At 42.0% G+C, this 17,778-nt stretch overlaps 1 protein-coding gene across 2 annotated transcripts in view; it reads left to right on the forward strand.

Moving 5' to 3' along the window:
• The window catches only part of AKAP4 (A-kinase anchoring protein 4), a 34,742-nt gene extending 21,140 nt beyond the window's left edge, over positions 1-13,602 (forward strand). For both annotated transcript variants that reach the window (XM_062184226.1, XM_062184225.1), the window contains exons 5-6: positions 10,211-12,337; positions 13,447-13,602. In XM_062184226.1, the coding sequence (XP_062040210.1) occupies positions 10,211-12,337; positions 13,447-13,602 (2,283 nt within the window). The remainder of the gene's footprint in view (positions 1-10,210; positions 12,338-13,446) is intronic.
• The last annotated feature ends 4,176 nt before the right edge of the window (positions 13,603-17,778 follow it).

Here is a 17,778-nt window from a genome sequence, read left to right on the forward strand (position 1 = left end):
TGACAGAAATCACTGACACACATCACATCTGTACTGAAATGTCAGAGTGTGCAACACTGACTACACACATTGATACAAATCACTGACACACACTTTGATTTAAATGCAATGACATAACAACACAGATATTCAGGTCTTTACCGAAATGAAAGAGTATGCAACACTGACAGAAACTGAAACAAATCAGTGACTCACATCACATCTATACTGAAATGCCAGAGTGTGCAGTACTGACACACACATAAACACAAATCACTGACACACACATTCATGCAAATGCAATGATATAACCACACAGATATTCACATCTATACTAAATTGAAAGAGTGTATAGCACTGACACACACATTGACACAAATCAACGACAAACACATTTATACAAATCAATGACATACTACACATACAGTGAAATGCTTGAGAATTTGTGACACTGACACACACATTGGTACAAATCACTGACACTCACCACATCTGTACTGAAATGCCAGAGTGTGCAACATTGACACACATTGACACAAATCACTGACACACACATTGATACAAATGCAGTGATGTAACTACACAGATACTCATACATATACTGAAATGCAAGAGATTGTGTGACACTGACACACACATTGACACAAATCGCTGACATATAAATCACAGATATACTGAAATGCCAGAGATTGTGCTACACTGACACACTTTGATACAAATGCAATGACATACCATACATATACTCACACATATACTGAAATGCCAGTGAATGTGCAACAGTGACACACACATTGATATGAATCATTGACATACACATTGATACAAATGGAATGATGTTCCCATACAATGCTCACCCATATACTTAAATGCCAGAGAATGTGCACACTGACATACATATTGTCAAGCATTGATATACCATATATTGATACCCAGTTCAACACGCAGTTATTTATTACACAGTCCTTAATGCATGAACTTATTCTTTCAGATCAATTTCATAAATTTTGATTTATATCTTTAACATATATTGATTACCAGTTGACATTTACTCATTTATACTCAGAGACAATCTCATAGATACACTTATATTTTGACACACAAAAAGGATATTACAAATGAAATACACTGATTTATTCTGATTCAAGGAATCATCCAAGTGCAAAGAAATGAAAAAGCCCAAAGAATCTGATGTGATGACAGGTCCACATGCCTCACACATAAACACCCTTATCTGCATTCATGCACATAATGCATAAACATACACTAGCACACAGAACCTTGATGAAAATACAGTGACCCTACAGATTCATGTTTTGGCATATACACACTTACAAAATATATACCTATGCAAAGATATACACCCTCATGCTAATATGCACACATACAAGCTAACAGCATGTAACATGTATTTCCTGATACACTTGTTTGTATCCTTCAATCACACGTTGATGCAAGTACAATGACCCACCCACACAGATACACACATATGCAAATGCAAGACCATGTGCCACACTGACACACACTTTGTCAAGAATTGATACAACATTGGGGCTGGTGCCGTGGCTCACTTGGTTAATCCTCTGCCTGCAGTGCTGACATCCCATATGGGCACTGGGTTCTAGTCCCAGTTGCTCCTCTTCCAGTCCAGCTCTCTGCTGTGGCCCAGGAGGGCAGTGGAGGATGGACCAGGTCCTTGGGTGCCTGCACTTGCGTGGGAGACCAGGAAGAAGCACCTGGCTCCTGGCTTCGGATTGACGCAGCACCGGCCATAGCAGCCATTTGGGAGGTGAACCAACGGAAGGAAGACCTTTCTCTCTGTCTCTCTCTCGCTCACTGTCTATAACTCTGTCAAAAAAAATTTTTTAAAAAGAATTGATATAACATGAATTGATATAGCATAAATTGATACCAAGTTAAACCTGCACACAACAACTCACAATGACTAATATGTGAACCTATTTTAACATAAATTCATAAATTAATTTTATCATAAATATGCTGATATCAGAGAAACTATGACAGATACACTCATACTTTGACACACAAAATTGATGTAACAAACATAAATACACTGGCCTATTCTTAAACAAGAACTCACACATGTACAAAGCTATACAAGGCACACAGGGTCAGCTCTGGTGACATATCCACATGGTCGCATGTAAACACCGATAGCTACACTAATGCCCATAATGCATAGACATACACTCAGACACTAACACACACAGCCTTGATCAAACCACAGTGACCACAACAGACTCAGGCTTTGGCATACACACTTATAATTATATATCTATGTAAAGACATACGTGGTCGTATGCAATCATACTAACATACACACATACAAACTTATACAAGTGACATATATTCACTGACACACTCGTTACTCATTTGTATGCATTGAATCATACTTTGATACAAATGCAATGACACACCCACTGAGATACTCACATACATACTTAAATGCAACACTGACACACACATTGTTTAGCTTTGATTTTAACATGCAGTCATTGCAAATCACTAATATGCAAATCTATTCTCTAATATAAATTCATAAATTATGATTTACATCATAAACATTTGTTGATTACTTGTTGACACTTGCTCATTTACATACAGAGGCACTCTGACAGATACACTCATATTTTGACACACAAAATTGATGTAACAGACTTAATTACACTGGCCTATTATCTTTTTAATTTTTTTTTATTTGAGAGTTACGACAGAGAGAGGGAGAGACAGAGAGATAGGTCTTCCATCCACTTATTCACTCTCCTAGTGGCCACAATGGCCAGAACTGGGCCGATCTGAAGCCAGGAGCCAGGAGCTTCTTCTAGGTCACCCACGTGGGTGCAGGGGCCCAAGCGCTTGGGCCATCTTTCACCACTTTCCTAGGGCATTAGCAGAGAGCTGGATAGGAAGAGGAGCAGCAGCACACAAACCAGTGCCCATATGGGATGCCGGTGCTGCAGGCAGAGGTTTAACCTACTACGCCTATGCCACAGAACCAGCCCCTGACCCATTTTTAAACAAGGACTCAAACATATGAAAAACTATATAAAGGCACTCAGAGTCACATGTGGTGACATGCCCACATGTGTCATATGTAAACACACATATGCACATCCATGCACATAATTTATAAGTATACACTCACACACTAACACACAGCCTTGATCAAACCACAGTGACTACACAGACTCAGGTTTTGGCACTCAGACTTACAAATATATATGCCTATGCAAAGACATACATGGTCATACACAACCATATACACACATATATATGTGTGTATATATATATGTGTGTGTGTGTATATATATACACACACACATATAATCTTACAGCAAGTGACACACTGGTCTATATCCTTCAATCACGTATTGATACAAGTGCAAGGATATACCCATGCAAATTCTCACACATATATGCAAATGCCAGAGTATGTGAAACACTGATACACACACACATGCCAAGCATTGATATATCATGAATTGAGACCCAGTTAAAAATGCATAGTCAATACATAATCACTAATATGTGAACTTGCTCTTTAACCAGAATCATTAATATGTGAATATATCCTTTAACATAAATTCATTAATTATAATTTATATCATAAACATGTTGATTACCTTTTTTAACTTTTATTTAATGAATATAAATTTCCAAAATACAGCTTATGGATTACAATGGCTTCCCCCCCCATGACTTCCCTCCCACCCACAACCCTCCCCTCTCCTGCTCCCTCTCCCCTTCTATTCACATCAAGATTCATTTCCAATTCTCTTTATATACAGAAGATCAATTTAGCATATATTAAGTAAAGCTTTCAACAGTTTGCACCCACACAGAGACACAAAGTGTAAAATACTGTTTGAGTACTAGTTATAGCATTAAATCACAATGTACATCACAATAAGGACAGAGATCCTACATGAGGAGTAAGTGCACAGTGACTCCTGTTGTTGACTTAACAAATTGACACTCTTGTTTATGGCGTCAGTAATCTCCCTAGGCTCTTGTCATGAGTTGCCAAGACTATGGAGGCCTTTTGAGTTCGCCAACTATGATCGTATTTAGGCAAGGTTATAGTCAATGTGGAAGTTCTCTCCTCCCTTCAGAGAAAGGTACCTCCTTCTTTGATGACCTGTTCTTTCCACTGGGATCTCACTCGCAGAGATCTTTCATTTAAGACATTTTTTTCCCACAGTGTCTTGGCTTTCCATGCCTGAAATACTCTCATGGGCTTTTCAGCCGGATTCGAATGCCTTAAGGGCTGATTCTGAGGCCAGAGTGCTGTTTAGGACGTCTACCATTCTACGAATCTGCTGTGTATCTCGCTTCCCATGGTGGATCGTTCTCTCCCTTTTTTATTCTATCAGTTAGTATTTTCAGACACGAGTCTTGTTTATGTGATCCCTTTGACTCTTAGTCCTATTATTACAATCAATTGTGAACAGAAATTGATCATTTGGACTAGTGAGATGGCATTGGTACATGCCACCTTGATGGGATTTTAACACTTGCTCATTTACATACAGAGATATTCTGACAGATACACTTAAATTTTGAAACAAAAACTGATGTAATAAACTTAAATATACTGACCTATTCTACAACAAGGACTAACACAAGTCCAAAGTTATACAAAGGCACCCAGGGTCAGATGTGGTGACATGTCTGCATGTGTCACATGTAAACACCCATATCCACATCCATGCACACAATTTATAAGTATACACTCAGACACTAACACACAGCCTTGATCAAATCACAGTGACCACACAGACTCAGGTTTTGGCACACCAACTTATAAATATGCATACCTATGCAAAGACATGCATGGTCATTCACACTCATCTTAACATACACATATACAAACTTACAGCAAGTGGCATGTATTCATTGACATTCTTGATTGTATCCTTCAGTCATGCAATGATACAAGTGAACTGACACACCTATTCAGATACACACATACTCAAATGCCAGAGCACATGCAATACTGACTACACACATTGTCAAGTATTGATATACGATGAATTGATACTGAATTTGACACAGTCACTACACAATCACTAATATGGGAATTATTTAACATAAATCCATAATTTTTTATGATTTACATCATAAACATTTGTTGAATAGTTTGATACAAATGCAATGACATATCCACTCAGAAACTCACATTCTCATGAAAATGCCTGAGTATGTGTAACACTTCCTTACTTGACGCCTGCTCATTTACAGTCAGAGACGCACAGACAGATACACTCATATTTTGACACAAAAATTGATGTAACAACCAACATTTCACTAACGTATTATGAATCAAGGACTCACACATGTGCAAAGTTACACAAAAAAAGTCAGGTGAGTTTGGACAGGTCCACATACATAACATTTAAACACCCATATCCATATTCATGATGATAATGCATAAACGTACACTCAGACACTAATAGAGAGCCTTGATCAAACCGTTGTGACCATATAAACTGAGGTTGTGGCACACATACTGATAAATATTCACACTATAAAAGGACATGCATGGTCATATAATATCATGCTAACATACAGGAATGCAAACTTACACCAGACTGAAGTAAAATCAGTATTCACTGAAGTTCCAATTTGTATTCTTGAATCACGCATTGATACAAATGCAATATCATACCCATGCAGACACACATACTGAATGTCAAATAATGTGCAACACTGACACAGACATTGACACAAATCACTGACACACACATTGATACAAATGCGATGACATACCCACGCAGATAAACATATTCTGAAATGCTAGAGAATGTGTGACATTGAGACACACATTGATACAAATCAAAAACACTCATGTTGATTCAAGTGAAATGGCATACTCACACAGATACTGAATGGCCAGAGAATGTGCAACACTGACACACACATGATACAAATCACTGACACACACATTGATACAAATGCAATGACATACCCACACAGATAAACATATTCTGAAATGCTAGAGAATGTGTGACACTGACACACATTGACACAAACAACTGACACACATCACATCTATACTGAAATGCCAGAGTATGCAACACTGACACACACTGACACAAATCACTGACACACACACATTGATAAAAATGTAATGATGTAACCACACACATATTCAGGTCTATACTGAAATGCCAGAGTGTGCAGCATTGACACACATATTGACACAAATCACTGACACATACTTTGATTTAAATGCAATGACATAACAACACAGATACTCACACATACACTGACACACACATTGATACAAATCACTGACATACACTTTGATACAAGTGCAATGACATACCCACACATAAACTCACACATATACTGAAATGCCAGAGAGTGTGCAACACTGACACACACATGATACAAATCACTGACACACACATTGAGACAAATGCAATGAAACACCCACACAGATACTAACACAAATACTGAATTGCCAGAGAATGTACAAAACCAACACACACATTGAAACAAATGACTGACATATACATTGATATAAATCACTGACACACACATTGATACAAGTGCAATGACATACCCACACAGATACTTACACATATTCTGAAATGCCAGAGAGTGTGCAACACTGACACACACATTGATACAAATCACTGACACACACACTGATACAATGCAATGACATCTCCCTAGGCTCTAGTCATGAGTTTCCAAGGCTATGGAAGCCTATTGAGTTCACTGACTTCGATCTTATTTAGACAAGGTCATAGTCAAAGTGGAAGTTCTCTTCTCCTTTCAGAGAAAGGTACCTCCTTCTTTGATGGCCCGTTCTTTCTACTGGGATCTCACTCACAGAGATCTTTCATTTAGGTCCTCTTCTTTTTTTTTTCTCAGAGTGTCTTGGCTTTCCTTGCCTAAAATACTCCCATGGGCTCTTCAGCCAGATCCAAGTGCCTTAAGGGCTGATTCTGAGGCCAGAGTGCTGTTTAGGACATCTGCCATTCCACGATGGGAGGGGTGCGGGTGGGAGGGAAGTTATGGGGGGGGAAGCCATTGTAATCCATAAACTGTACTTTGGAAAATTATATTTACTAAATAAAAGTTTTAAAAAATTAAAAAAAAAAACAAATGCAATGACATAACATAGATATTCACACATATACTGAAATGGAGAGAATGTACAATACTGACACACATGGACACAAATCACTGACACACACATTGATATCAATGCAATGAAATACCCACACAGATACTCATATATTGAAATGCCAGATAATGTTCAACACTGACACACACATTGACCTAAATCACTGACACACACATTGATACAAATGCAATGACATAACATAGATATTCACACATATACTGAAATTGAGAGAATGTACAACACTGACACACATTGACACCAATTACTGACACACACATTGACACAAATTACTGACACACACATTGATATAAGTGCAATGACATACCCACACAGATACTCACAAACACTCTGAAATACCAGAGAATGTGCAACACTGACACATACATGATATAAATCAGTGACACACACATTGACACAAATCACTGACACTCATGTTCATACAAATGCAATGACATGCCCTTACAGATGTTCACACAAACACTGAAATGCCAGAGAATGTGCAACACTACACACACATGGATACAAATCACTGACACACACATTGATTCAAGTGCAATGACACAGCCATGCAGATACACATATACTGAAATGCCAGAGAATGTGCAACACTGACACACACATTGACACAAATCATTGACAGACACATTGATACAAGTCCAGTGACATACCCACGCAGATTCTCACATATATACTGTAATGGCAGAGAATGTGCAACACTGACACACACATTGTCAAGCATTGATATACCACGTTTGATACCCAGTTCAACACAGTTATTTATTATAAATTCCATACCACATGAACTTATTCTAAACACTAATTCATAAATTTTGATTTATATCATTAACATATTCATTACTTGTTGACATTTGCTCATTTATACTCAGAAACAATCTGACAGATACACATTTTTACACAAATTACAGATGTAATATATTTAAATAAACTGAGATGTTGAAAAACAAGGAATCACACAAGTGCAAAGCAATACAAAGGCACACAAAGTTATATTTGTTGACAAGTCCATATGCATCACATATAAACTCCCATATCCACGTTCATGCACATAATTTATAAACATACACTCAGACACTAACACACGGCCTTGATCAATCCACAGTGGCCACACACACTCAGGTTTTGGAACGCACACATATACACATCTATGCAAAGACATACACGGTCATATGCAATCATACTAACATACACACATACAAGCTTACACAAAGTGACACGTATTCACTAACACACTGATTTAGATGCCTTGAATCACACTCTGATACCAATGCAATGACACAACCACTGAGATACACACATACACAAATGATAGAGTATGGACAATACTGACACACACATATTTTCAAGCATTGACACACATATATTGATACACATTTTAAAATGCACAGATATTACCCAACACTAAAATGTGAACTTACACTTTAATTTACAATCATAAGTTATGGTTTGCATCAAAAACATGTTGAATACCTCTTGACACTTACTCATTTACATATAGACACACTCTAACTGATACACTCATACTTTGACACTCAAAACTGATGTTACAAACTTTAATACACTGACCTATTCTTAATCAAAGACTCAAACATGTGCAAGGCTATACAAAGGCATATAGAGTCAGATGCAGTAACATATCCACATGTGTCACATGTAAACACAAACATCCACACTAATGTACATTCATGCTAACACACACATGTACAAAAATACACCAAGTGACACATATTCACTGACACGCTGGATTGTGTGCTTTGAATTACATGATACAAATGCACTAACACCCACTCTAATACTCACACATATACTCAAATGCCCAGAGTATGTTCAAAACTGACACCCACATTGTCTAGCTTTGATATAGCATAAATTGGTACCAAATTGCACATGTACATTCACTATAAAATAGCTAATATGTGAGCTTATTCTATAATATATATTCATATATCATAATTTATATCATAAACATACATTGATTATTTGTTGACTCATTCAGACACTCTGACAGATATACTCATAATGTGACAACTAAAACTGATATAACAAACTTAAATTTACTGACCTATTCCACAACAAGGACTCACAGAAATGTAAAGCACTACAAAGGCACACTGAGCTAGATGTCATGACATGTCCTCATGTGTCACATGTAAACCTCCATAACCACATTTATGCACATAATACATAAACCTGCATGCATACAGTAACACACACAGAAAACATACACACCAACGTGCACATGTTGGTTGATACAGTAGACATGTACAATGGGTGATGATGTCATCACAGTGTAACAAAATGCTTACAATCAGGTTTGTTTACATAGACACAGACATAGACACACTGGCAGGTCTTTCACAGAGTAACATTACACACTGACACATTGTTGCATATATTGAGATATATACACGTACATTGTTATATACACATACATTGTACACACATATAACAGATACAGTGACATATTTTGCAAAAAAAAATTATTTGAGAGGCAGACAGACATCCAGACAGCCATTAGGAGTTCCCATCTGCTGGTTCACACCCCAGGTGCTCACAATGGCTAGAGCTGAGCCAGGCCAAAGCTTGGAGCCAGGAATTCAATCCAGGTCTCTTATATGGATGGTAAGGGCCCAATTATTTGAGCAATCACCTGTTGCCTCCCAGGGTACACATTAGCAGGAAGCTGGAGTCAGGAGCCTGAATTCAAACCCAGGTACTTTGATCTAGGATATGGGTGTCCCAACTGGGGTCTTAACCACTGGACCAAATGCCCACTCCACATTGGCACAAAAAAATACACATGTACATGAAATTGACAAACATATTAATAATGTTTTTATGTTGTTAAGTGTACAAGTGTATATAGGGTGAGCTCTTGTTGCTGCCACTTCTGCTTGAATGTATATATACATGGAAGTAATTGGATTATGTTCTCATGCAAATTATAAAAGATCAAATCCCCAATCTATGCAATTTGAAATATATGTCTTCTAAATAAAATAAGGGAAAGAAGTAGCCTACCCAGACCCTTATGGATGGGTGTTCTTCTTTTTTTAGACGGAGGGATCTGTGTGCCTTTTCAAACAAGCTCCCTCTGATCCCATAAGTGTCCTTAATTGGCTTCTTAATGACCTCCAAAAATATGCCTTGGGTTTCCAACATGCACTGAGCCCTTCAGCCTCAAGTTGCAAACATAAAGTAGGAGACACAGAGAATGAACCTCAGAAATTATTCCCTGGGAACTGCTACAGTGTCTACGCTGATCACCTAAACATGGATTATACGGGAAATGGACCTCAAAGAGTACATCTAGAAATGGCAGCATCCAAAAACACCAACAATAACCAAAGTCCTTCAAGTCCTCAAGCCAAATCTTCAAGTACCCAGAGGTCAGTTGTCTCCCCTGAAGGAGAATGTTCTATGGATGACCTTTCCTACTATGTCAACCGACTGTCTTCTCTGGTAATCCAGATGGCCCGTAAGGAAATCAAGGAGAAGTTGGAAGGTGGAAGCAAATGCTTCCATCATTCAAACTATCCACCTTCTGGGGACAAAGGGAAGAACAGTCCCCGTAGTGCTGTGAGCAAGATTGCTTCTGAATTGGCCCACGATGCTGTGGAACTGACCTCAACAGAAATGCGTGGCAATGGGGAGGAGGAGTACAGGGATGGTGGCAGGAAAACCTTTCTGTACAGTGAGTTGTCCAACAAGAACAAGAGTGCAGAAAAACAGATGTGCCCAAGAGATAGTAAAGAGTTCGCAGATTCCATTAGCAAGGGGCTCATGGTTTATGCCAATCAGGTGGCATCTGACATGATGGTCTCTGTTATGAAAACCTTGAAAGTGCATAGTTCCGGAAAGCCAATTCCAGCCTGTGTGGTCCTAAAGAGGGTGCTGTTAAAGCACACCAAGGAAATTGTGTCTGATTTGATTGATTCCTGTATGAAGAATCTGCATAATATAACTGGTGTCCTCATGACTGACTCAGACTTTGTCTCAGCTGTCAAGAGGAATCTGTTCAACCATGGAAGACAAAATGCTGCAGATATCATGGAGGCCATGCTGAAGCGCTTAGTTAGTGCCCTTCTTGGAGAGAAGAAGGAGACTAAGTCTCAGAGTTTGTCATACGCAGCTTTGAAAGCTGGATCCCACGATCTCAAATCTAAGAATCAGAGTCTTGAATTCTCAGCCATGAAAGCTGAGATGAAGGGGAAGGATAAAGGCAAAATGAAAGATCAGTGCAATTCATTGACCAGTGCTGAGAAAGTTGGTGAACATATTCTCAAGGAGAGTCTGACTATGTGGAATCAAAAGCAGGGAAATCAGGGCAAGATGAGTAACAAGCTATGCTCAAGCAAAGAAGATAAAAGAGAAAGGATCAGCCCTTCCACAGATTCATTGGCCAAGGACCTGATTGTATCTGCCCTTATGCTGATCCAGTACCATCTGACCCAGCAAGCCAAAGGCAGAGACTCATATGAAGAAGATGGTCCCAGTTCCACCATGGGCTATATGAGTCAGAGTGCCCAGTATGAAAAGTGTGGAAGTGGCCAAAGTACCAAATCGCTTTCGATGAAACATCTGGAATCTCGCGGAGGTCCTGGACCATCTACCTCTCCAAAAGACAGTCAACAGATGGACTCCCAGAAACTGGACATGTCAAACATCGTTCTATCACTGATTCAGAAGCTGCTTAGTGAAAGCTCTTTCAACAGTGACGAATTTGAAGGTTACAACAAGAATTCTGACACCAGGACAAGCAAACTAAGCGCCATGTCCAAGAGAACTGAGAGAGGGGAAGATCAATGCCTGGACAATCAAGAACTGGACTTTATGAGTGGGATGAAGCAAGTGAACCGCCAATTCATAGATCAACTGGTAGAATCTGTGATGAAGCTCTGCCTCATCATGGCCAAGTACAGCAATAATGGGACAGCCCTGGCTGAGTTAGAAGAGCAAGCAGCCTTGGCGAACAATTCCAATTTCAGCTCTCGATGTAGTCATGTAGGTACCATGTCCCAGAACTTCCAGGACTCCCCAGGGCCAGAAGTGATCGTGAATAATCAGAGCTGTACCAGCAGCTTGCAGAAGCAGCTCCAAGCTGTCCTGCAGTGGATCGCAGCCTCCCAATTTAACGTGCCCATGCTCTACTTCATGGGAGATGATGACGGACAACTGGAGAAGGTAAGCAAGGTCTCAAGGCACAAGGAAAGGGAGGGTTGGAAAGGGCAGACGCAGGGAAGCCCTATTGTACTTAAGAGTCCAAGATCAGTGCAATTTCTCTGCAAATCTATTCCTTGCCACATGCTCCATTGAATTACTTGCACCTCATAAAGAGACACAAAGGTGGTGAACCAGTAGGTAAGTGGGGACAGCGAACACCTCAAGACCTGTGCACCTCTGCCAAGAGCAGGAGGAGAGTGAGACCAGCTCATGTTGTCAGTGCCCCTTTCAACACACTATCTGGTGTAACCTTGGGGAATGATTTTTTTCAGTGTGATGTTTTCAGTTCCAAGATCCTCAAAGGACTCTGGAAGAGAGAGTTAAAAAAGGGGGGGGAGCTGCTCCTCCCTCCTCCTCGAGGTGACGGAAGGGTCATGGGCTCATTTTGTCTTTGGCCTGCCAAAAACAGTTTAAAACAAGCCTCTTACTGCTTCCCCCACATGCCAATGCTTCACCCCTCAGCTCTTTACATTTTATGCCCTAGGTACCTCACTTCTCATATTCCACAGAGGCCAGCATTCATGCTCTCTCTCTCTCTCTCTCTCTCTCTCTCTCTCTCTCTCTCTCTCTCACACACACACACACACACACACACACACCACCCCACAGCTGCACTTCCTGCATTAGATGGATTCCAAAGAAATCAAACACTTAGCCAAATGATTGTCAGTCTAGGAGCTGAGCCCAGGCAATTCTATCTACCCCCAATCTCACACTACTTTAAGGGAGGTGGAGGGGATTGGCAACCCCAAACTTTGACTTAGTACCTGCTGAGAAGTATTCAATGAACACAATTGATTTCAAAGTTCGATTTTGAAACTCAAAGAGAAAAGTACCTTTGGCATTTCTGATCTGTATCATTAGAGAAGGTTCAAGGGAAAAATGAAAGCTGTGTCAGCTGCCTCCAGTCCTGACTGCATACTTGAATCCTAGAATTGTGGGAAGGGAAGTGGTTGGCGGGGAAGAAGAAGAGGGAGCCGGGGGAGGAGGAGTGTTAGTTCAGTTTGTCTAGCATGTCCTTTCTCTGGAATGTCATCTGGTGACTCAAGCTGGTTCTGCTCTCTCCACAGCTTCCCGAGGTTTCAGCCAAGGCAGCAGAGAAGGGGTACAGTGTGGGAGATCTGCTTCAGGAGGTCATGAAGTTTGCCAAGGAACGTCAACTGGATGAAGCTGTGGGTAACATGGCTAGGAAGCAGCTGTTAGACTGGCTGCTCGCTAACCTGTGAGCTAACAACTTGTTTGACTCCTCTCCATCTTACTCCTCCTCCCCCCAAGCAGCATTCCAACCCAGCTGGAGCACCCTTACCATCAGGCTGGTGAATGTTTCCCAGTCTCACTGTGCAAATTCAGGGTATGCAACAAGCTGGGCAAGAACGTGAATTAAAAAATTTTAAAAAAATGTGTCATTGATTACTTTATCAGATTGATCTGATTCAAGGGAAGAAAAGGGGTCCAATTCCTAGGAGTAGTGATAGAGTGGTGAACAAATGTCAAGAACTCACTGGAGTTATGGTCTAACCACCCAAGACACAGACATAAGACCCACGTCCAAGTTTCTAAATCATCTGGTTTGTCCAAAATAACCTCAAATCAGAGTCTATAGATTTGTTATCTGTAACCTCCCTATTTCTCCCAGAATTGCACACCTACCTAACTTGCTAATTCCCTTTCTAATTTCAAGGATACAACTTCCTTGGTCTTTGTTAAGAGTGTGCCTATGAACCAGCTCAGGCAAACACCAAGTTGAAGGAAGGGAACATTGCCAAACCTGGCCACACACACACCTACCAGTGTTCACTGCACATGACTAAACACTATCTAAAACTACTTCAATTAATGGGATTTCTTTATCTTCTGCCAGTCTAAAGAAAACTTGGCAAGAACAGAGCATAAAGCTATAGGATGGTAAGCTCCTTGTGAGTACCAATAATCCCTGTGGGACTAGCACTAAAGTTCCTAGATTTTGCTCTATGCTTCCCAGAAGTCAATCTTGACGCCAGAATGCATTGCAAATCAGATCAAGACAGTAGTCTCAGCCCCGTGGACCTCTGTTTAACCAGTTTGCTGTTTGCTCTTGTGGCGTGCCTTGGCTCCTTTAAGTTGCCTATAGCTTGGTAGAACAAGCACAGGTTCTAGACTCAACACTTCTTAGGGCAGGCTTAATGGTATAGTGGGTTAAGCTGCTGCTTACAAAATAGGCACCCCATATCAGAGTCCCAATTTGAGTCCTGAGTGCTCTGCTTCAGATTCAGTTCCTTGCTAATAATGCACCCGGAAAAGCAGCATATGATGTCACCTCCACGGGAGACACAAATGGAATCTCAGGTCCCTGGCTTTGTCCTGGCCCAGACTCGATTGTTGTGGAGCGTGATCCAGCAGATAAAAGATCTCTCTCCCTCTAATAAGTAAGCCTTTAATATAATGTTTTTTTTCTTTTTATTCTTTTTTCTTTTTTAAAATAAATAAAATTTTAAAGTGTCATTTTTTACTAGTCACGTGGTCTTAGTCCTCCAGACTCTTGAGTTTTGTTTTTAAGATTTATTTATTTATTTGAAAGGCAGAGTGATAGACAAAAAGGGACAAGAGAGAGCAGTAGTCCATCCCTGGATCACTCCCGACATGGCCACAAAGGCTGGGGCTGGGCCAGGCCAAAACTAGGAGGCCACAACTCTATCCTGGGGTTCCGTGGGGATGGCAGGGGCCCAACTATTTGGACAGTCTTCTGCTGCCTTCTCAGGCACAGGAACAGGGAGCTGCTTGAGAAGCAGAGCAGCCTGGAAGGGAACACTTGCATCCATATAGGATGCTGGTGTTGCAAGGTAAAGCATGTGCCAAAAGGGTAGCACTTTCTCAGTCTTTTCTAGTACTTAATTATATGTATATTTTCAAGTTAAGCTTTAACATGATAGGGAATGCAATGGATATTGCTGGCATTTGGGGGACTGAACTAGGTGATAGGAGATCTTTGCTTCTCTCTGCCTTTCAAATAAACAAAACTATGTTTTCTGTTTTAATGTTGTTAAGCACTGCATTGGTTTACTTTATTAGTTTTTAATATTTATTTATTTATAAAGCAGAGTTATAGAGAGAGGGAGGGAGAGACAGACAGGGAGAGAGATCTTCCATCTGCTGGTTCATTCCTCAGATGGCCAACATGGCCAGGGTTGGCTCTGGCCAAAGTTAAGAGTTTGGAGCTCCATCTAGATCTCCCACAAAGGTGGCATGGGCCTCAGTGCTCAAGGCATCTTCTGCTGCTTTCTCAGGAACAATAGCAGGGAGTTGGATGGAAACTGGAGCAGCCTGGACTTGAACTCATGCTCATATGGGATTCCAACTGCCATGGCAGGTGGTATCTTAACTCGCTGTGCCACAACACCGGCCCAAAAAATTATGTTTGAAAAACACTGGGCCTGATGCTGTGGCTCAGCAAGTTAGGCCACCTTTTGCAGTGCCAGCATCCCATATGGGTGCCAGTTCAAGTCCTGGCTGCTTCACTTCTAATCTAGCTCCCTGCTGGTGTGCCTGGGAAGGCAGCAGAGGATACCCAAGTGCTTGCTTGGGGCCCTGTACCCACACAGAAGACCCAGAGGAAACTCCTTGCTCCTGGCTTCAGCTGGCCCCAACCCAGCCCTTGTGACCATTTGGAGAGTGAACCAACAGATAGAAGGTCTCTCTCTCTCCTTCTTCTCCTTCTCCTTCTCCTCTCCGCCTCCTCCCCTCCTCCTCCCCTCCCACTTCTCCTCCTCCCCCTACCCCTCCTCCTCTCCTCTACTCCTCCTTCTCCCCCTCCTCCTCTTCTCTCTCCTTCTTCTTCTCCTTCTTCCTCCTCCCTTCCTCCTTTCTCCTCCTCCACTTCCTCCTCCCCCTCCTCCTCCCCCTCCTCCCTCCTCCAACTCATCCTCCCACTCCTCCTCCCCCTCATCTTCTCCCTTCCTCCTCCTCTCCTCCCCTCCTCCCCCCTCTCCCCCTCTTTCCTCCTTCCCCTCCTCCTCTCCTCCTCCTCTCCCTCCTCCCCTTCCTCCTTTCTCCTCCTCTCCTCCTCCTCCCCCTCCTCCTCCTCCAACTCATCCTCCCACTCCTCCTCCTCCCCCTCATCTTCTCCCCCTCCTCCCTCCTCTCCTCTCCTCTCTCTTCCCCTCCTCCTCCCCCTCCTCCTCTATCCTCCCTTCTCCCCTTCGTCCTCTTCTCCCTCTCCCTCCCCCTCTCCCCCCTCCTTTCTCCCCCTACTCCCTCTCCCTCTTCCCCCTCTTCTCCTCCCCCTCCTCTTTCCTCCCAGTCCTCCTCCCCTCTCTTCTTCCTTCTTTCCCTCCCTTCCACTCCTCCTCCCCCTCTTTCCCTCCTTTCTCCTCCTCCTCCCCCTCCTTCCCTCCTCCTCCTCTGTCCCCTCCCCCTTCTTCTCTCTCTCTCTCTCTCTCTCTCTCTCCCTCTTCTCCTTCCTCCTCCTTCTCCCCCTCCTCCCCTGGCCCTACGAATTTTTAAAAATTGAACTGGAGGTGGGTAATTTTTTAAAAAATTCTTATTTATTTGAAAGGTAGAGTTACAGAAAGAGACAGAGATATCTTCCATCTACTGGTTCACCTCTAAATGGCCACAATGGCCAGAGCTGGGCCAGGCCCAAGCCAGGAGCCAGGAGTCTTCTTCCTGGTCTCCTCCCACACGGGTGGCAGGGGACCAAGTACTTGGCCATCTTCCACTGCTTTCCCAGGCTATTAAAAGGGAGCTGGATTCAGAAGTGGAACAGCTAGTATACTCAAACCAGTGCCCCATATAGGATGCTGGTATTGGCATTGCAGGCAGCAGCTTTACGCACTATGCCAAAGTGCCGGCCCCTATGGGGATTTTTATACCATTGCATTTGTTTACTTTATTTATTTATTTAAAAGGCAGAGTTATGGGGGGGACAGAGATCTTCCATTCCCATCAGTTTACCTCCCCAGATGGTTGCCACGGCAGGGGCTAGGCCAGTCTGAAACCAGGAGGCTGGAACTCCACCTGGGACTCCCATAAGAATGGCAGGGGCCCAGGCACTTGGACCATTTTCTGCTGCTTTCCCAGGCACATTAGCAGGGAGCTAAGTGGAAACTAGAGCAGCCGGGACTTGAACCCCGGGCTCATATGGGATGTTGGTGTTGCAGGGTGCTGCTTAACCAACTGCACTCGAAGTTGCCCCCCCAAATTTATAATTTAAAATGTAAAGCTATGTGATGGGCATTGTGCAGCAGGTCAGACATTTCCTGGGATGCCCACATCCCACATTGGAGGGCCTGAGTTCAGGTCTAGGCCGAATTCCTTCCAACCTCATTCCCATACACACTGGGAGAGGCAGCAGGTGATGGTTCAAGCACTTGGGACTCTGCCACAGACCTGAGAGACCTGGACTAAGCTCTGGGACCTGGCTTCAG

This window comes from Lepus europaeus, chromosome X, assembly GCF_033115175.1.
Source record: "Lepus europaeus isolate LE1 chromosome X, mLepTim1.pri, whole genome shotgun sequence".
Lineage (NCBI taxonomy): Eukaryota > Metazoa > Chordata > Mammalia > Lagomorpha > Leporidae > Lepus > Lepus europaeus.